Source organism: Lissotriton helveticus, chromosome 6, assembly GCF_964261635.1.
Source record: "Lissotriton helveticus chromosome 6, aLisHel1.1, whole genome shotgun sequence".
Lineage (NCBI taxonomy): Eukaryota > Metazoa > Chordata > Amphibia > Caudata > Salamandridae > Lissotriton > Lissotriton helveticus.
Genome location: NC_136067.1, coordinates 1,331,349,461 through 1,331,370,946, shown reverse-complemented (window position 1 = coordinate 1,331,370,946; position 21,486 = coordinate 1,331,349,461). Strand labels below are relative to the sequence as shown.

General features: G+C 48.9%; 1 protein-coding gene across 7 annotated transcripts in view; it reads right to left on the bottom strand.

The window, feature by feature from the left end:
- The window catches only part of MAP4K3 (mitogen-activated protein kinase kinase kinase kinase 3), a 1,422,157-nt gene that overhangs the window by 190,844 nt on the left and 1,209,827 nt on the right, over positions 1-21,486 (bottom strand). For all 7 annotated transcript variants that reach the window (XM_078649063.1, XM_078649064.1, XM_078649058.1 and 4 more), the window contains one exon: positions 20,358-20,426. In XM_078649063.1, coding sequence (XP_078505189.1) covers positions 20,358-20,426 — 69 coding nt within the window. The remainder of the gene's footprint in view (positions 1-20,357; positions 20,427-21,486) is intronic.

Sequence of the window (21,486 nt, the reverse complement as noted above, 5' to 3'; positions counted from 1 at the left end):
TTGAGTTTATGAAAGCAGAGATCTGTGTAGCTGAGATTTTTAACGAGTCCTGCTCAAATTGGCCCTTCTGTATGGAACATTGGCCAGGGGAAACCTGGTTTTGGGGATTAGATTTATAAAGTCTGAGGATGTGCTTTTCCCATTCTGATGCTGATTATGGGGTTGCTTGGGCTGACTTTTTTATCCCCATTTGAGCACCAATTATGTTTCAGAATGTTTTATTGTTTCTGCGTTTTACTGCGATTTGCATGTCGACCCAGATTCTATCTCTTTGATGTTGCTTATCTTTCTCTTTTTTTCGTTGGAGGAATTTTTTCAACTTTCTTATTTCTCCTTGTCTTGCAGCACAAAAGGATCGAAATTACGTTCTGGTCAATTTATTTAATTGTCGAGAAAGATGATCAGTTTGTTTTCCTTTTTGATTAATTTTGCCATTTTCTCGTCTTATTGTATTTACCTGAAGGGAAGTTAATACTAAATGTATTGTGTTTTCGTATCTGGAGTTGGGATCGCATTCTCGGTTTATGAAGGCTGGCAGAAGAAGAGAAATAATAGAATTTATTTTATTGATTGCTTTGGAGTTCCAGTAAATTCTTCCTGTTTTTAGGTCTTGCGGAGTCAGCGCGCATGCGTCGCTTGGAGAGACATTTAGTAGCGGCTTTGGGAAGTGCTCCCAATGCGGCAACCAGCTTGCTAGAACGCGCACAAGCAGGCGCGCTTGCACGCGCATCCCTTGCGAGTTTTAGCGCGTCATCGCAATCACTTTCGCTTTCACAGTGATCGTGATCGCGATGACTTTCGTGGCCAATGCTTGATCTATTTATGTCACAGATTTAAAGTATCAATAAAACTTTAATAAAAAAATTAATATAATTTGATGGAGAGCCAAAATATAAAGCAGTTGCACACAGCTGCCAAATCTCTTTAAGTCGTGTACGATATTAGAAGCCACTGCTTCAGTCCTTTGCATGTAAGTTTTAGCCATTCCTTGCAATTTTAAAACACACAAGGCCAAGTCCCCCAAAACATAGCATATTGTTTGATGAAAAGGTTCATGGTTTAATTGGCAACACCGAGGATTTAGCATGTATGGCTACGCATGAATATGAACAGTGCCACGTTAGCTAAGGCACAATGAAACACATCTGCAGGTCTTTGTAAGAGAAAGAATAGATCTGTTTTAGTAGCAGAACAGCAACAGTACCTGAAGCCAGTAGCGAGATTTAACTGAACCCATAACTAAGGCATGCACTAACGTGTACATGTGTGTTTACAAAGACTTGCATGCGTTTCTAGGGTGCACTTTAAATTCCAACTGAAAGGATTGTGGAACAAGGACTGCTGGAAAACTGCAGACATGGTGGTGGGGAAGTGCTCAGCAGACAAGTAGTTTCATGCCAAGCCTGATATCTCCGCCAGTCCTGGCTTTTTAGGACAATGGAAGCTGCGCTATGCGACCTGCAGTTACGTTTGGACTGGTTGTAAATGCCACCCATAACAGACTATTTAGCAGCTACGACAATAACAGTATAACAGAATCTTAATTTGACAGGATTTTGGAGCTACAAAGAGCAACACATTTTTAGAGAAGAATAAAAAATTACTCAGCGAAGCAAACCCTCGCCGTTGACATCAGCTATGATGTATACGTCAAGGGTCAAGTCTGGCAACGCAGTTCAGCCTTCAGTCACCATCCCCTTGTTTGTAAACTGGATAATATTAAATAACAGCGACTCAAATATCAAACACAGTGCCCCTCTATCCACTGCACTGAGGCTCTGAGAAAGTTACCTTATATCAGTCATTCGCCGTTCCTCCCCAGCCTTTTCGGACCTCAGGACAGCACATCCAGTTCTTTTTGCCGGCTGCACTGCGGTTCCTAATTGGCTGCAGTAGCGCCCAATATACATCACTGCTCTCTATTTTGACGCTATGTTGGCCAGAACGGGCCAGTGTATGTCACATGCAACGATCACTTGGGGAGCCGCTCGGTAATTGGCTGATTATATTACGCACGCCGACTGTCATCCAATTATAAAGCCAATCGTTTTAGCGCAGGCGTCACATATTGCGTGACCAGTCAAGTTTATGCGTGTTGTTGGAAAATGGAATAGTGGAGATAATAGACATCTGTGTGGGGAATGCCAAACGTGTCTAAATCCCCCACCCAGTATGGTAGACCCCAAGTGACACACAGTGTAACATCTGTCACTAAAGTGTTTGAATGTTATTGTGTCATAAATATCACATATTACAGTTTTTGTCTTTGTACATGAGGCACACGATTGGGATTGTGTTGGTTTAGCACGCACAATCTGCATGACCGTGTCATATTCCCATTTTCCCCCCGTCCCTCAATAAATTTCGATGGGCCTCACCTCCCAAAATGTATCCAGGCATGCTGATTTTACCATACCCGGTATTTATCAGGTGCGATATTTAAAACATAACTCATAATTCCAATCTGTGTGGTAGCAGGCATTAGATTTATATGGGGTACTGGGACTCTTAGTCTTAAATTTGAATTCTATGGTATTGAAGCCAAAATACTGTGAGATTTTTTAAACCGTGTTTATTACCAACATTGTTGGTAACAGTGTAAATCCAGATTTAGATCTCAATTCTCCTAGCTCCTTGACTAAAACCCCAAACTAAATTTTATCCATGGTGCCGTCGTTATCATGTGACCGCTTTCGTTAATGTCCTATTATGTGCTATTGTCAGATTTTTTTTTTAGCTCATTCACTTATTTGAATTTACTATTTCACTCCCATTGAATAACTGAGTTATTCCTTTTGTATGCTTGACTCTTAGATGTTGCCATAGAATTCAAGAGTGATTCCAAGGCATAGCTGGCAGATGGAAACACAGATACAGTCTAAAAACGTAGTGTATTCTTATAGCTTTACAATTCAAAGGTACTCCGGCCTATTATAGAATAGGATGGTATAGAATGAGACCACCAAAAATGAGCTCTGTTGCCCAGGCCCATTCTAAATAAATGTTCTGATGCCTAAATGCTTCCAGTGTGTGTGCGTAAAGTGCCATCATGTTTGGAAAGGTCTTACATAGCTTGCGTTAGCTTCAACCCCGACCAGAAAAAAACACATGCAAGCCAACTAAGATATCTAAATTAAAGTTTTTTGGTTTACCAACATGTCACTTGATAGTGGTGGCAATCCGATCCCTGATGTTTATTCCTTTCAGAAGGCCGTGTTTTCTCTCACCTGTTCAAGATGTTTACTGAAGTTTAGCACCACAGATGCTGGAGGCTCATTTGTGGGAGAGCTACTTCTACTTTGTTGTATCATTTAATACTATATTGCTTGAGATGTAGGGTTTCTTAACTCCTTTCAGTCCTCATGTGCAAATTGTTTGATCCTGGGCAACCCGTTTCATCCCACTGTGCCTTATTGTCCTTAACTACTTATTTTGAAGCACCTGCAAGAGGTTGAATTCAGAGTTTGCACTATATAAAACAAGCATTGGCATAGACAATAGTTTTCGCTTTTGGGACCTTATAAGTATTTAGTTATGCAGCACAATATCCTTCGTGCATCAACATCAACTGTTGCATGGCTAAATACTTATAAGGTCCCAAAGGCGAGACCTATTGGCTATGCCAATGCTTGTTTGATTTATAACTACCCGGCCTTCTAAAGTGCGTAAAGACCACAGGGGTGTGGACTGTCAATTCCTGTGGTTAAATATGCATGATCACTTTCATGTGTATGCTGAATGGATAGTCTTTGGACTTTAGCGAACAAATCTAAACTACAAATGAGATAATCTAGAATAGAAGAAGAACCCAATCTAGTGTATGTGGCTGGAATATCTCTGTCAATTTTCCCCGTTTAAGATAACGCCGTTGATTGCTTCGATGAAGCAATTTCCCTCGTTTATCTGCTTTTATCTTATCCGGGAAAATGGGAATAGGAATTGAACATATATATTATATTATAACTGTTTAATGAGCCAGTGATCTACGCCCAGGAGTTTTCATTTGGGTGTGATGTTTTGTCTTGTATCAGAACGACATCACGCAACTCCGCCCAAGCGTCGTCCACGTACGTGACTCAGACCCGCCCTGGTGCGCCTGCGTCAGTTTATTCGGAGAACTTTTCCGCACCACAATGCGGAATCACCAGATAAAAAACTGTGGAAGCATGGCAACAGTGTGCGAAGAGCAGAAAAATTGGAAAGAACAGTGGCTAACAAAACCACACAGAGTAGTGTCAACACCGCAGAACCCAAAGGCAGGGAACGAAGAAAGAACAATTAGAGCCCTGCGCAGCCACCCTACCAGCACATAAACAGCCTCCCACCCCTGTGCCCCAGAGGGAAGGAGCATGCGTAAAAGTCATGGTACACGTAGTAACCTACCACTCCCATCCTGAGCAAGGAAGGGGACCAGTCCCAAGACAGACATGGACAACAAACAAAGACGTCGTGGCCTGAAGAAGGTGCCCCGGAGTTGCCGCACCCCAACAGCACCACATCCTCCAAACCTGGATCCGAACCAGTCGGCGCAGGGGCCAGAGCCGCCAGCGGCAGCGCCGGCGTGGCGGAGGGCCCCGCGCAAGGCAAGGGATCCGCCAACGCCCCAGGAGGGCTAGGAGGAGGAGGAGACGCCATTTGGACTTTTGACGCCCCAACACAGGGAAACGGTGGATAGGCGACACGCGGGGCTGCATCACCCGCAGAGAGTCCATGCCCCCGGCAGGCCGGAAACCAGCTCCCGGAGACAAACTGCGACACTTACCCACCGGAGAGCGACGCTCACATGACATCGAAGAAGGGAGAGGACGACGACCACTGCCAATCTGAAGCCATCCGCCGAAGCAGACTGAGGGGAGGACGCTGACCTGGAGAGACACGCCGAGAGAAGTTTCATCCGGCGCTCCCGCCGCGACTTCGGCTTCAACTGTTGGCACTCCGCACAATCAGAGGTGCCGTGATCCTCCCCCAAATACCACATACAAATGAGGTGAAGGTCTATCGCCGACATAAGACGTCCACAAAACGTGCAAGATATAAAGCCCGAAGGCATTCTCACACTGTTACACCAAAACAAAATGGAAGAAAAAAGAAAAAAGTGCCCCAAACAGGCCCGTAGCAAGGACCGCATCCGCGTTGCACGCAGAACAGTACAAACTGACGTAGGCGAGCCGGGGCGGGTCTTATGTGACCTCGTTGACGTCACGTACGCGGATGACGCCTGGGCCTCGGCGCGCAGGGATGCTGTGACAAAAAAGTTTCCGGATCCAGTCTCACGCCTGGGGATAATTCTACGTGAAGGAATCTGCGGCTAGTAGTCTCTATCAGATACTAGTTTTATTTCTTCTGTGGTAAGTGAGTGGAGAGGACGAATCTTATGTAAAAGGTTGGCTATTCTCCCACGGTTTAGTGGAATATTACAGCTGGGAATAAATATGCTAATTCCCAGACACTTGATGCTTGCTATTCCTCGCTGCCCTGGAGATCCAGATTGACATGTTGATTTACTGAGTCACAGGCATTATAGTTTGAAAGTTTTGTCCTGAAGTTTGGTGTGAAAGGAGTGAAGACTTTTGTGTCTACTAGAGGTACTGATGGAGCAAACTGTTGATGAATATTTTGAGTTCAGTTGCAAACATTCATGGCATAGCTAATTTCTTCATCTGCCTGCTTTGAGGAGCATATTTGAGAGAACTTAGCTTTTCTTGAAAATCTTCTCATTATTCTTCGCTTAGTTCTTTTCTTTTTGATTTTCTTTTTGTTAGAGAGCCCTCGGTTATATTTCCCTTTTTTTTGTTGGCGATGTCGAGGACTCTATTTGAGTTATCTGTTTTGAGATGGGAACTTCCCCAGACGCTTTTTCAACGTTTGTTTGAGAGAGGAGAGGATCTCATTGTCGCTCTTTGTGAGAAAAAATTGTAAATAAAGGTATGGCGATTTGGGTGGTTTCCCTTGGCGAGCTCTCTGAGAGAGGGTCTTTAAAAAGGTTTCAGATAGAATAGACTTTGTCGCCAATGGAACAGTTGAATTTCTGTTTCTGTTTAGCTTGAAATCCCTGTCTGTGTCACCCTTGTGCTTTTTTTGCAAAGAGGGATTGCTGGAAACTGAGGGGTTAAGGCGACACATATCTTCTCTGCCATTGTCAGCCAGTAAGTTTAAAGAATGCGTTTGGATGATTTGAGAAGATTGAGTAGATTGTTTTTTCCTTTTTTTGTCTACGAGGTATTGTAAAATTCCAGTTTGAGTTTCCAGTATCTGGTCTGCATTTTCCATGTTCTTTTCTAAAAGTGATAGTAAGGAGTCCATAATTTTCTGCAGTGATAAAATAGTATTTGAGATGGTGTCTTGCCAGTTTACAGATTGTGGCATGATGAATGACGGGAATTCGGGAGGTTGTGAGAAGCTTTGTACAACTTCTATAAGAGTACTAGATAGCATATGTACTGGCTGATTTGATATTTCTTTAGAGATAGATTGGAAGATTGGAGAGGCGGTGTATAGTTTATATCCGGAAGAGTGAAGTCAGTAGCTGGAACTTGTGTAGGACCCTCCAGATGTTCTGTTATGAGGTTATGGAAAGCTCTCTCCCTGACAGCCATTCCGCAAGCTCTAAAGGTGGCATAGGCTCTGAGGCTCTTGTAAGGTCTGACATCTGGTTATTTTCGAAAAGCTACTTCCTGGATTAGATAAAGTTAGGCTCAGGGTTCTCCATTCTTACGCCTGCTTCATCTGGGCCTGTAGCTGTAATAGCCGTTAGCTTCTGATGACCTTCCTCAGGAGTTGGTGCTAATAACTCCCCTGTTTTAGGAATAGTTGTAAAGAAGTTTGTTGTTAATGATTTCTCTCTTGACGCTCCAAATTGAGACATTTTGCAGATGCTTTTGTAGTTAATAGGAGCTTGTGCCGTGCTGACTTTTTGTAAGTGTACTGTGGGGGACCGCAGCCTTTTATAGACCATGTTGTTTTAAATATTGGTAGGATCTATATTTATCTCCTTTAGGGGCATATACAACGGGGAATAGATCAGATTCCCAGCCACAACACAGACTTCCTTAAGCCTATGCTATTGTGTAGAGAAGCTTAGGTCCTTCCCTAGTTACTCAATAGATATCAGAAAGGAGATGGTAATAATGAGGAATTTTTGTTTCCTGCTTCTTTGGAGAAGTCCTTAAATATTCACTTCAGATCCTGGTTTTGGTACAGTAATCTCATTTCGGGCTGCTCTTGTGTTCTATGACTCTTTGGTTACGTGGCCAAGCATGGACAGGCAAGTTGGAGATCCTAGGCAGAGCGCAAGCCCCATCTGGACCTAGCCAGGCCGCTTCTGAGCTCACCTGGATCTCACTCTCTGTAGGAGCTGAGTCCAGGTCCTACACTCACGTTTCGTGGAGTGGTCCTGAAAAAAGTATAGGGGGCGGGCCGCAGTGGATCTGTAGATACCGGCCCGACTGGTGAACACTCTGACTGACTAGTACAGGGCGACTTCCGGGGTGCACCAATGAATCGTAGCCCAAAAGAAAATTCCTTTCAGTTAGCCCTCCAACCCTCTCCTCCTCCTCCTGTGGAGCGCTCACCTGCTTCTGTACCCTAGGCAGCAGCAGCCTCTGTTTTTTTTATATTCTCCTCGTTTGCCTCATATGCCTTGGTCGCTTTGGTCCTTCCTCTCTCTGGTCCTTCCACGCGTCCCCATCTCCCGGGCCTCGGAGCAGAGAGGTATAGCGCGTGCAGCAGCGTCCGCATCCACGTCCCTTCCAGCAGTGCAACAGTGAAGCATCGGAAGGCACCAGGGACCCCCGGATCCCAAGAATCCACTAAGCGAGAGCTGAAATCCAGGGCAAGCTGAAGTCCACCAAGGGAATGAGAGGCAAGCGGCACGAGGGGCAGTGATGTACCGCTGGATTTCTCCTGAGAGGCACAGGGCAAGCGGCGCAGGACAGCAGGGGAGCAGAGCAGCGATGCACTGCTGTTTTTCGACTGGTTTCCTCCTAGAGCCGTGAGCCACCAGACCTGAACGGCAGAAACTGCAGGCGCACAACGCACAGGAACAATCCCCTAGGGAGTAGCCCAGAGCTCCTTCAGGTGATCACTGGATTCTACCATGTTGAATCTTGACCCCTGGGAGCATCTAACTGGCTAAGCCAGTTGAATAGCATCCATGACCCTTGGTCTGTGGGGGTACCAGGAGCCACCATAGTGACTAGATGGGTGGAGTTCCCTGGAGGGGTCAGTATGTATGGTTGCGAGTGTGTGGGGGTGCCTGCCCATGCTGGGAAGGGGGGGCGCCTACCTACATTCTGGTGGGTGAGGGAGATAGTGTGGTGGAAGGGGAGGGGAAAGAACATCACTAGAGGGGGTGGGGTGGCAGGGGGAGGGTTGAGGGGGAAAAGAAGGAACAAAGGGGAAGAAAGAAGCGGGTGTGTGGGGGAAAGGGGAGGAGGAAAGAGGGATGGGGAATGGGGTTGTGAAGGCCGGGGGCTTCTCCAAGGGAGGGGAATGTGGCCTGGATACCCAGTGTTTGCCGCAATCGGGACGTTCGGGCTGATGTCCACGGAGGATGACGCTAGGGATCAACGGCCCGGCTATCTGATGGGTTGCACACGGCATTTCATGTGAGCAGCGAAAGGAGAGGGGAAGGGAGGCGATGGCTGGACCCCCTTGAGGGGCTCCATGTAGGAAGTGGGAGTGTCTTAAAAAAGCAAAATTTCGGGGGGCGTGGCCAAGATGGCGACCGAGTGAGACGTGGTCTTGTGTCAGTCCGGCGCCACGCATTGCCCAGCATTGAGTAGCTGTCTCCTGGGGCGGATTTCAGGCTCGAACCTGTGCCTGCCGTTGCCCGTTACCTGGGGGGAGCGAGCGGTGTCACTTTCCTGCTGCCCGGAACGGATAGAGCGGCGATCCACGGAGGTGCGGATCGGGGCATGGCTCTGCGGCCTCTGCTCCTCCTGCCGGATCGGTCTGCTACTGGCGCCCGCGCCCTTCTTGGCCGAGGCGCCTTGCCGAGCTACCGGAGACTGCGCGCAGCAGACTTGGAGCCCTGCGGTGGGGCTGCCTCGAGCTTCGGCCGGAACCGGGTTTCACAGACCCCTGGAGTGGTGCCGCGTCTGGAGATCGGGACGCTCCCCGGGGCAGGCGCCCACTAATTGAGGCCGGTGCTTTGGGCCTGTCTGGGCCGGGCACCCTGCTGTACTTCTGGTCCCCCCCGGGCCGCCGGACCGGTGCCGGGAGCGGCGGAGTCGGTGTTACAGAAGCCTGTGACAGGAGATGCGTGGAGGGCTGCATGAAACCCCCATTTGGAGCGTAGGGCCTTGGCACAGGTGAGGCCGCGACTCCGTGTGGTGCGGGGCCGCTGGCGAAGCGGCGGCAGACTGAGAGCGGGTGGTGAGCCGGCGGATTGGAGACTGACCAAAGGCAGATCGGTCAGTGGAATCCAGAGCAGAGCTTCCTCCGCCTAGTGTGGTGTGACCTTGGCACTGAGGCCTAGACTGTTTCTGTGGGGCCCTGATCCCTCCGGTGTCTGCCCGGGGTGGGGAGGAGGGGGGGGGGGGGAAAGGCTGCAGCCAGGGCCGTCCACCTGTGGTCGCGCTGTGGGCCCCTTGCACGGTATTGCCACCCATACCTGGCAGGGTGATCGGAGGTGGCGGGCGGTATCGGTGGTGGAGACGGACGGTGCCTATAGATTCCGGACTCCGGTGGTACGCACGACTGAGTGAGTCCCCGCCAAGAGACCCATGCTGCTGATCCAGAGGGGCACAAGTGGTGCTGCAAAGCCTCGGTTGGGGACACCTGTATTGCACTCTGTTGTGTGTGGTTGGGCCGGCCCTCCTGTTCTCGGGTAGCCCTTTGAATTGGCGATATGACGACCAGACCCCGTAAGGACAAGCCCGGCAATGATGGCATGCTGAAGGGTCCACCACCCACATCATCCCCGGGGACCAGCACGACGCCCTCTCGCGGGGACGACAACGCGCCGGCCACCAAGGCCTTTATGGTGGAACTCTTTACGGCCATCAAGGATGACGTTTCAGAGCTCCGCTCCCAGCTCGCTTCGGACCTACGTGAGGTGAGAAGAGATGTGGACGGCATTGGTGAGCGAGTGGCTACCCTGGAAGAGCACGATCTGGGGCTAGCGGGAGATGTGCACCAGCTCAAGCAGGATGTGCTTCAACTGACGGAGCAGAATCTGGACCTCCAGGCCCATGCCGAGGATTTAGAGAACAGGTCGCGCAGAAATAATATCAGGATCCGAGCAGTGCCCTGGGAATGAGAGGGGGGGGGGGTCCTGCGAGGCTATGTGGAAGCCCTCTTCCTGCAAATCCTGGCGGAAGACGACCTCAAAGAAATTCGAATGGACAGGGTCCACCGGGTGGGCTTGCCTCGGGGCCAGAGAGCACCACCCCCTGATATATTGGTCTGTGTCCATGACTTTCAACTGAAGGAGCGCATCCTTCGGAAGGCCCGAGGAATTAACCCCCTACAGTTTGGTGACCACCGCCCTCAGCTCTTTCAAGATCTGGCTGCTTCGACGCTGCAGAAGAGGAGGGACTTCCGCCCTGTCACCACGTTCCTCAGAGATCGGAATGTGGCCTACTCGTGGGGCAACCCCTTCCGCCTCATCTTTCGTTGGCAAAACAGGCTTGTCCAGGTCAGATCTTTATCAGCAGCCAAGGAGCTCCTTGGCTTGGATGACACCACCACATCTACTGGTGAGGGAGGCTCCCCATCGGGGCGTCGATCGCGCTCCCGGCCTGGCGGAGAGTGGGGCGCTCTGCGGTGGTGGGGGGCCGGACCTGTCGGCTCGTCTGCATGAGAGGGACACGGAGGTGGCCTCGGTTGCACTGGTGACGGAGGCACGACTTGACAGTTCATCAGCGGCATGATGCCCCAGGACGGAACCGCGTGGGAGCCGGAGGGGCACATTCCTATCAGGTACCATAAATGACCTCTGACTCTCTGGTGCGTCACCCCGGACCTGTGTGTGGGGTGGACACTGTCTGGTCATGCCACCCCCGACCTCAACGGTCTCTGTTGAAAGGGCCCTTTGCGGTGCCTTTTGTTGTTCTCTCTTGCACTGCTTTCTTGGTCCTGTTTTTGCTTAAAGTTTGGGGGGGAGAGGGGAGGAGGGTTGGGAGGGTAGTGGTGGTAGCGTAAGGGCGTGTGTGCGTGATTCGTGGTGGTTGACAGGCATCGGATGTGCTGAGTTGGGTGGCCTGGAGGGGGGGGAGGGGGTTATGGGTTGTTCCTGGCATGAGGTGGTGCGATTTTGGGCGTCAGCTGTCGTGCCCTGCTTACTCCTGGCGATCAGGGGAGGGTTGAGAAGCTCTGGTCCTGGCTGGGGAGGGGGGGATCTGACAGAATACTTCTGATTGTAGAGCGGGGTGGGGCTCTGACTTTGTGATGCCTCTCACATTAGGTACTTGGAATGTGAAAGGGTTGAACTCCCCCCAGAAACGCCAGAAGGTCTGGAAGTATGTCCTGGATCATCAGTTAGACATGGTGGGTCTTCAGGAAACTCACCTGGCTCGGAAGGATGAAACCCGCCTTAAGCATGAGCAATTCCCCATCATTTATAGGTCCTCAGCCCCTACGAAGCATAGAGGAGTGGCCCCTTTTTTCCGCTCGTCCTTACACTTCTAACTTATGGGAGTGCGGAGCGACAAAGAGGGCCGCTGGATAATGGTTAAGGGGATGCTCCTTGGTAAGTTGTGCACCTTTTTGGTCTTGTATGCTCCCAATGTAGGTCAGAATGGGTTTGTACAGGGCCTGCTGAGGATTGTGGAGGACTTCGTTGAGAGTGTCTTGGTAGTAATGGGGGATTTTAACCTGGTATGGCATAAAGACATGGACAGCTCTCATCACCAGAGATCCGACACCGGCCTTTTCTCCACGGACACTCAGAGGAGGATGGGGGACCTGGGTCTTATCGATAGTTGGCACTTTCTCCACCCCCAATCTATAGACTTGTCTTTGTTCTCCCATGTTCATCACTCTTATTCTCGCTTAGACCACATTTTTCTGAGCCAATCCCTGCGGGGGAACCTGCGCGGAGCCCACATTTTTCCCCTATCTGTCTCCGATCATAGTTTGCTCACGGTTTGCTTACACTGGGCAGCGGGAGGCAACGTTCACCGCAAGAGGTACTTTCCGGCCTCCCTCACCCGGGATGTCACATCCTGTAAAGAGGTGCGGAAGGCTATTAGCGAATTTTTTTTTAACTTAATCACGAGTCTGATACCTCGATATTTACTAGGTGGGATGCCTTCAAGGCATCGATACAGGGCAGCTGTTTGTCACTTAATGCCACCCTTAACAAGCTGAGACGGACGGAACGGGAGGAGCTGGAGAGGGAAGTCTCCTCTCTTGAACGGACGCACAAACAAAACCACTCCAGACAGACGCTGAGACCACTGATGGCTATCAGGGGCAAACTCAGGGCTCACTACAATAACAGAGCGGAATTAACCCTGCTGAAACTGCATCGTCTCTCCTATTCACAGGGGAATAAGGTGGGGAGACACCTGGCCCGCCAACTCAGGGACAAGAGGGAGAAGGAATATGTGGGGGGATCCGAGATGCAGCAGGGACTTTAACTCATAGTGATGAGGCCAAGGCTGGCATCTTGGGGGATTTTTACGCTGCACTGTACTCGGGGGAAGCCCTTAACCCAGGGAGACAAAGAGATAACCTAGACCCACTCCCGCTCCCCCGGGTGTCCGCGGAGTGGAACGAACTGCTCACTGCTTCCTTTACCAGGGAGGAGGTCTTGAATGCCATTAAAGCACAGAAGCCCCAAAAAGCCCCAGGAGCGGATGGGTTTACTGCTCTCTTCTATCAAACTTATGCCTCTGAATTGACTGACTTTTTGGTGCAACTTTTTAATACCATGGCTGAGACAGGCACGACTTCGGGCTCCATGGCGGAGGCAATCATTTAGATCATCCCCAAACCGGGGAAAGACCCGTCTAAGTGTTCCTCATATAGACCAATAGCCCTCCTTAATGTGGATGCCAAGTTATATTCTTCCATCATCGCTCACAGACTCCAGGATTTGATGCCAGCGCTTATCCACCCGGACCAATCGGGGTTCATTAAAGGGCGCCAAACTCACGATAACACCAGAAGAGTGATCCATCTGATAGAGAAGGCCAATAGATTCAAGATTCCGGCGGTCCTCATAGGCCTTGATGCCGAAAAGGCCTTCGACCGGGTAGATTGGAGCTTCTTATTCCACACTTTGACAGCATTTGGCTTCTCGGCCAAATTCTTGGCGATGCTCAAGGCAAACTACAGTACCCCCCGGTCTAGGGTGACGGTTAACAGTCATCTGTCGGCCTTCTTTCCGCATTCGCGTGGTACTAGGCAGGGCTGCCCCCTTTCCCCCCTGCTTTTTGCTTTGAGCATCGAACCCCTGGCACTCGCGGTGAGGGAGAACCCGGACATTCGGGGACTGCCCTTCACTGGGGACCAACACAAAATCACCCTGTTCGCCGATGACGTCCTGCTTTCCCTTTCGGACCCCGCTCACTCCCTTCCCCACGTTCAGGACACCTTGGCACGCTTTGAGGAAGTGGCGGGCTTTAAGATTAACCATGATAAATCCTATATCCTCAGCCTCACGCTCTCTTCAGCGGAGGTGGACCGTCTTCGGCCACTTACGCCTCTGCCTTGGACATTCTCCTCCATATTGTACCTGGGGATCCATCTGACTCCCACGATTGGGAAACTGTACTCTGCCAACTTTCCTCCCCTATTGGAGAGGGGTTGCAGGGAGATCTGGCCCGTTGGCGGCCACTGTACATCTCCTGGCTGGGGCGGATCCACGCGCTTAAAATGGCCCTGCTTTCCAAGCTCTTATACCTCTTCCAGGTGCTGCCTATTGTTCTTGAGAGGGACTTCTTCTGTCGTATCAAAACACTGATGCTCCGCTTTATCTGGCAGGGGGGTCGCGCACGCTTTTCATTTCGCATTCTTAGACGCCCGCGGAAGGAGGGAGGAGTAGGCCTTCCCGATATGCAATTATACTACAAGGCGGCACAATTGCGGATAGTGGTGGAGTGGTCCCAGCCTACCTCGGAGAAACATTGGTTGCACATGGACAGGAGTGTAGCGGGGAGAACAATATGGGATTTGATTTGGAAACCTAAAAGTGATAGGCCCCTGAATGCTTACATTAGTACACCCACCAGCACTACTTTGAAAGTATGGGACTCGGTCTCTGGTGATGAACGTTGGACGACATTCCCTTCCCCCTTCACACCTATACACTTTAATCCTGCCTTTCCCCCTGCTACACGCGAGGGTCCCTTTGATGCCTGGAGGGAGGGGGGCTGCCTAGCTCTCACGCATTTGTTCCACGGCTATGCCCCACTCACTTTTGACAACTGTAGACGGGATTATGAGGTTCAACAGTCAGAGCGGTTCCACCATGTCCAATTACTCCATTGGGCGCTGTCCCCCTCGGTCAGAGACGCCGCCACCAGGCCGCCTACCCCCTTTGAAAACTTCCTTTCTCAGACTTCCACCATGCGGGGGGTCATTTCCTTCCTTTACAGCCTCCTGCTTTCTACGACTATCTCCCCCAGACCACGATACATGTCCCTTTGGGAAGAACTCCTTGGACGTAATATCTCAGATGAGGAGTGGTCCCACCTTTGGCATGATATAGCTCAACACAACCACTCGGTGGAGCTTAGAGAGGCCCATCTTAAAACGATGATGGACTGGTACCTATATCCTGCTAAGTTGAGCCGGATCTTTCCGGGCTCCTCAGACAGATGTTGGCGGGGCTGTGGCCTGTTAGGAGACTTCAAACACATCTGGTGGGACTGCCCTGTCATCCGTCCTTACTGGGAGGAGATCCTATCCCATATTAAGGAGATTCTGGGCTACCCGCTAGCGGACTCTATGGCCCACATTTTGCTGGGTCTTCGGGATCCGAATCTTGAACACCAAACCAGGGCTGATAAGAAGATACTTTGGCTTTGTTTTGGCGCGGCCAAACTGACCCTAGCGGCGGCATGGAAAACGAAGGAAGCTCCAGCGCTCTCACTGTGGCATGCGAGATTATGGAAGTTATTAAGCATGAAACGCATGGCTGAGGTCTTCCTGGGCAACTTTCGAAACTTCACGTTCCGCTGGGGTCCCCTGGTTCGCTTTCTCTCTAAAGGCTTGCCGTCTGCGGTGTGCCCGCCCACGGTGCGAGCCCTGCATTTATTCCAAGTGTAAATTTTATCCACCCAAGTGACTGTGTATGAATGAATACAGCTACCACCACTGGGGAGGGGGAGGGAATAAGGGTGGGTGTAGGTTTTTTTCCGTTCAGGTTTCGGCAATATCCCGACCTACGGCTGAGGGGGTGGGATGGTCGGAGCGGAGGGAAACGCTGGCCTCTTTCCTTGTTTTGACTATGCACTAGCACCTACTCCAGCTGATGGTACTGACTTTTGTGCTATTCCATCCTGCTAAGGGGCTAGGCTTTCTGTTCTTTCCTGGACTCGTGGCCTTCCGAACTTGGTTGTACATGCTCCTTTGGTCTATGCCATCTCTACCGCCTGACTTTACGTTTACATAGGCCCCCTGTGTGGGAAGTTGTGCGGGATTGTTGCATATTTTTTTTTTCTTTCTTTCTGTTCTTCACTATTAATAAAAACACCTTTGACAAAAAAAAGCAAAATTTCAACCAGGCTTTCCGTGTTCCCCTATCCAAGGCTTCCAGCACATCTGCCCATTCCTTCTCTTCAATGGTGTTCTGCAGACGGTCCTGCCACTTAGTCTGGTGGCTGTGTGAGAGGGGTTGGGAGAAGAGGTGGCTTGTGAGTGTGCCGCAGAATAGCAGACATCATTCCTCTATCCCGGCCCCACACAAACAGATATTTCACTACCAGCTAGGGCAGAAGAGACCAAGGGCGAGGACCGAGACAGCGCCTCAGGCAGTGCTGTATAGTACACTATTTGAGTTGAACTCACTTTCTTGACCAACAGAGTCTCACAACAATCTTTGGAGATCTCTAGTCCTTTTTGCCTTTAATGCATGACTATTCGAGCAAAAGGGTGAGGGACTTCTGAATATACACATTAGGGTTATTCACAAACTTTGAAATAAAAATCCAGCTAGGAGAATGTCTTCATATCTCTCCATCTGATTGATATACAACAACACAACAAAGTAATATTCTGTATGATTCTATTAACAGCCTTGAAAAAGTCGCGAATGACGACGAAACACGTGTCGGCTGTAGCTGTACCAATATTGTAACTACAGAAACAACTGTGATGAAGATTGCTGGCTGAACAGAATTTACTTCTATGAATTTTGTATTAAAATAATTTTGCTGATGGGGATCAATCAGCTGTCTACATTTTTGGTGCTGTGCTCTGTCTATGTTTCTAAGTTGACTAATATATTCGTAGAGGTCCGTTATGTATTAAAGGATACTGTGGGTGGCACAGTATGAAGACATAGAGCACGCTGGAAAAGAAATAGAGATACAAACTGACTTGAATGCAAACTTAGCGGAGGTGCTGGCTGTTTTGAATATTCCACTGCCACCATTTCTTTTCTTATCTGTAACTGCAGGTACTGCCAGGCCTGTCGTGAGTGTAAACACAATTCCTCACCTAGACGGTCGAAAGATTGCATGTTACCATCCATCAACACCTGGTCCAGAGTTTGTATGCCCACTTCCATCAACCGCGGTCTAACCGTTGACAGGGATGCTATTATTGCCCCATAGTAAATGTAAAATAAATGTAAATGCCAGCATTTGTAAAGCACACAGCTATCTCCAACAGAAGTGTCCTGGCGCTGTCCGTATACCGCTTAGGAACCCTTCCTGGCTTTTCCCTGTGAAATGTCCACTCCTGGGCACCCCCAAGGTGAAGCCAGGCATCCCAGCGCTGTTGGGGCCGTTGTGGAGATTAAGCAAGCTATTGCCCAGAGTTGCAGAGTGGGACCCATGATTAGAACAGGCACCGAGGAGAGAATTACCAGGTCCGAGGAAATTGGGCCCAAGACCTGCCGAGGCGGGTATTGAACCCTGGTCCCGGACCAGACCTCTGCATCAGGCTCTGCCGCTCTAACCATTTGAGCCACACTTCTCCACAGTGGCGCCTTGATGTGCTATCGGTCGTCCACGCCTAGTAGGCAGTGGGCGAGGCGCCAGGCTTTATCTTGGCCTGCATCACAGGGTGCAGGGGAGGCAATTGCCAACAACTTCAAGATCCAACTGCCTCTCGTCTGAAGACTGTTTGAAGACTCTTTTGCTGATGGACACTGGAACTCTGCTGTTCTTCAAGCCAGGACATAATACAAGACTTCTCCCTGTGGGAATATTCCTGCTGTATCTTTGTCCCTGTGCTTATTCAAGTTAGCAACTCTGTGGCCTTACATCTTCCGAGTCACCAAGGACTCAGCCTACATCCAAGCTAGAAGGAATTTCCCTTGGAGTGAAGGAGTCACTTCCCTGCATTCGCAGGCACCTCTACGCTGACAACCGGTTTGTTGATCCTGTTGTCCCACGTAGATTGCCTGGCTCTGCAACACAGGTGGTAGTTTGTTGGTTCTCCAGAGGCATGACCAGTCTTCCCTGCAACTTATGCAACTGTAATCCCTCGTCAGCCGACGTTAACCGCCTGCCTGAGCACAGCATCTGTTTGCATTGTCAAGCCTTTGTTCTTCCCAAAAGATCTTCGAGCTCCAAGAAGTTCCACCCTCCAGCGTTGCACAGCTGCTCCCAGAACAACACCCTGCCTGCATCCTCTGCATTGAAAGCCTTCATCTCCTGTTTGCTATTGAGGCTACCCTGTGACTCCCTGTGCCTGCAGCTCGAGGGGGCTCCATCGATTCCTGCTGGCTCTCCTGCATGCTGAGGGCTGAATCTGATGTACCCCTGCTGGGTTAATCCCACAGACCTTGCTGGTCTGCAACACAGCATCTTCTCCCGCAAACCGTTATTTGCGTTTGCCAAGGCTTGTTGGTGCTCTTGCTGGCCACTGACCTTCTTGCACTCATCGACCAGCGTGGGAGCTTGTGTATGGCTCCTGTGCTCCTGCATCGCTGCCTGGTCTCCACAGCTGCTGCTTCAACCCCACCGTGCTACAGCAAGAACCTGCAAAAAGGGCTGGTATTGTGCTCCTGTGCATCCTGGTCACCTCCGGGTGGTTTGGGCTGTCCCCTCTGCTTTCAGGTTCTTCTCATACCACGTCTTGGTCCCACCAGCCTGGTTCACGAGACTCTGTAGCTGCTGATCCTCCGCAGGCGTCAATGAGTGGTTCAGACACCACTTCACCCCTAGGCACCCAGATTGCCTAGTGTAGGTATCCAGGTTTCCAGGGTATCCACGGGTGGGGTGACTCTCCAACCTTCCTTAATCTAAGTGATTCCTATGGGGTCGTTTAGGAAGGGTTCCGAGAACCAATAAAATCCAATCACAACTTACCCTGTGTTACTCAATGGACGTCTGACCCGGTGTAACCACTCTGCACCCGGACGCCTTGCGGTCCCGGACTACTCACCATGGGTGGTTCCGTGCTTCCCCTGGGGTCCTCCGTCCTTGGGTATTAGTCCTGATTAGGTAACCATTTCACATTCAACTGTTTTAGTATATTGTCCCCCCCCCCCCCCCAATAGGGGCCATGTATTTTTCTATGCTACTTACCTGTTCTTGAAGCATTTCTTTTGTGTATTTGATATCTCCGGTTAGGAGATATAACAAGTTAGTGTCTAGTGTGTGCTGATGAATACAAAGTATTTTTATACCCACCTAGTGTGGCTCTTATGTGTAGGTTTGCTGACTGACTACAGTGGTAAATGCACCTGTTTTACACCCTCCTGGAAAAACCTGAGATGCTCTCCACAGCTACCACTTGATAGCTTTGGTTGTCAGGGACCTAAACACTATCACAAGGGTTGCCTGGACTCAGTGCACAGTGCCTCACCATAGATGGACACTATATACTGAGCCTTCCTACACCTCTTGTTTGCAGCACAGGACCACAACAGCTGACAAAGCCTGATGAGGCAAGTTGGTAGCCCAGAATCTTCAAACCACCACCAAACAGCACCAGAGATCAGAACTCGATGCTCAAATTTGAACCTGAGTCCGCTGGACCTGGGGGAGTCGTCGGAGTGCAGTTTGGTCACCCAGAAGACGAGTTATCGCCCAGGGAAGGATTTGGCTGTGAGCGCGAGACCGGGCTTTTTGTAGTCCAGTGACGACTAGACTTCTACAAGACCGAGAGGACTACAAGGGATGTCGACACCGTGGTCAGGACAACCTCACCTCCCTTCATGTACCAAGGAGTAAACGCAGGAAGACCCTGTCAACCGCATTGAATCCAAAGCAGTCTTGATCCAGTATCCCTTGCATCAGGACCACTTCCATAGGAACTTACAGGATAAAAGAGCAAGGAATTGACTGAAGACTGCTTAACCTGAGGATATATCTGTTTCTGAGGGCTTAACTGGTCCCCCTGACTGCCTCCCTGTCTGAGTTGGTCACCCAAAATAAGGTCACCTCCAATACACCTAGCCAAAGCTTTTTGCTCAAAAAGTTTCTAAGTGGTAAATTTGGTGGATTTGCCAATGCTGGTTTGTGGTTGAGTAAAAAGTGCATATTTACTGTACCTTGTAAATCTATATCTCCGGAACCCTTGAGTGGATCTTTTTCATTGTGGTGTCTAAAATTACTCAAAATACAGTCTATTTTTATAAATCTATTTTAGATTTCTTCAGTGTTGTGCACTTCAATTGTTTTGGTACTGTTGAAATGCTTTACAAATGTTCTATTGTGTAAGTCTTGCTGCTCAGAGCCACAGTTACCCAAGGTTGAGCTAGAGGATTTAACAAACAAAATCTACTGGTCTTAAATGGGTTGTTAAATGTATTGCACAGTGTGCTCACACGACCACACTATATAATACATCCACATTGCTTACACATTTCAATGGAAGAGGAAGCATGTTACCAAATAGCCAAGAGTAAGGCGATGAGGCTAGAATACACCTGAGGGGTGATTCAAGATATGATAGGCAATGTCGCCAGTTAGCTGCTAAAGGTTCCTGAGCCATAGGGGCTGGTGGTTGAAGGAGGCTGACCTAAAACTCGCTACTGTTTATTATATACTAAAAAAAGACAAAACAAAAGGGCTGATTTGCCAGAAAAATTGGGTGAAGGAGGAAATCTAAAAGCGTGCATATTGGGAAACGTAAAACCTAAAATCCCAGCAGACATTCCATCATTAGTTGATAAGATTCTGGAATTTAATTTATTAGTGAAAGGGCCAGTATTTGACGTTGGAGGACCGATAAAGGTATCTGAAAAAAGTGCACGTTAGCAAAGATACATCTTATAAAAAGTGACTTACGATCCAAGCAAACGAGTATGGTGTCTCTTTCCAGCTGTGTAACATGTACAACATTCGTTTGAGGAGTCTCTAAATAACAAAAAAAAATGTAATTACTTTGAGAGTTGAGGAGAAAACTATTAATATAAAATTTGTTTATTATGAACATTAGTTTATTGAATTAAAAGTAATAAAGCAGCTGCACAATAAATAGCTAAAAGTAATACAAGCAGCTAGACAGTAAATTGACTGCCACCAAAAGAAAAAAGACATTTTAAAATTTCAGAGTTTAACATCCGCAGACTGGAAACAAAAGCAGAAGTCTAAAAATGTTGTTATTCTTCCTATTGCTTGACAATTATGTGCTAACAAGCAGAACATTAAGGCTTCCCTTACAGTTTGTATCTTGCTGGCAATAAACAAAGGCTTCAGATACTTTTTTTGCATCTCAATAAGGGCAGGGGAAATACATACAATGTGTTCAATAGTTTCATCCTTGTAATTGTGGCGGTAGCAAGCTTTCGCTCTGGCGAAATGGTCTAATAGAATATAAAACAAGCAAACATGTCAAAAGCTTGAGTGTACAAGATGGTACCTAAGTTGATGAAAAATATCCCTAAGTTGCATTTGGAATAAGAATCCAAGGTATATTCAGAATACTGGTATGATTTTAACATGCCCAAATCTGCAGTTCTGCTATTGATATTTAAATTATTTAGTCAAGTTTTTCCATTGCAACCGTGATGGTGCTACCATGACCTGTAGGGATGGTAAATTATTTGTTATATTAATGACTTTAGAAAGAGACAACGTAAAGTACAAGTTTCTTACCTTCAGTAACAATGTATCCGGGAAAGACATATGTTAATTGTCTGTAGTCTGCATTCAGAGATGTTTTCTTCAGCAGTACCACTGCTGATTGTTAGGTGGCGTAGGTCAGGTCCGAGTCTATCGGGATGGTGGTGCAGTACCTACACAGATGCTGCCCATGCATGCTCATGTCAGACTTGACAAGACTTTCCACGCCAGCAGCGCAGAGCCATGAAAGTCACTGACCACTGTTGTGACAAAACTAGGGAGTCCCTATCCCTAGAAAACAGTTTGCAGAGTGGGGAGTATGGGTGGTGGTAAGGAATCTACAACTAACATA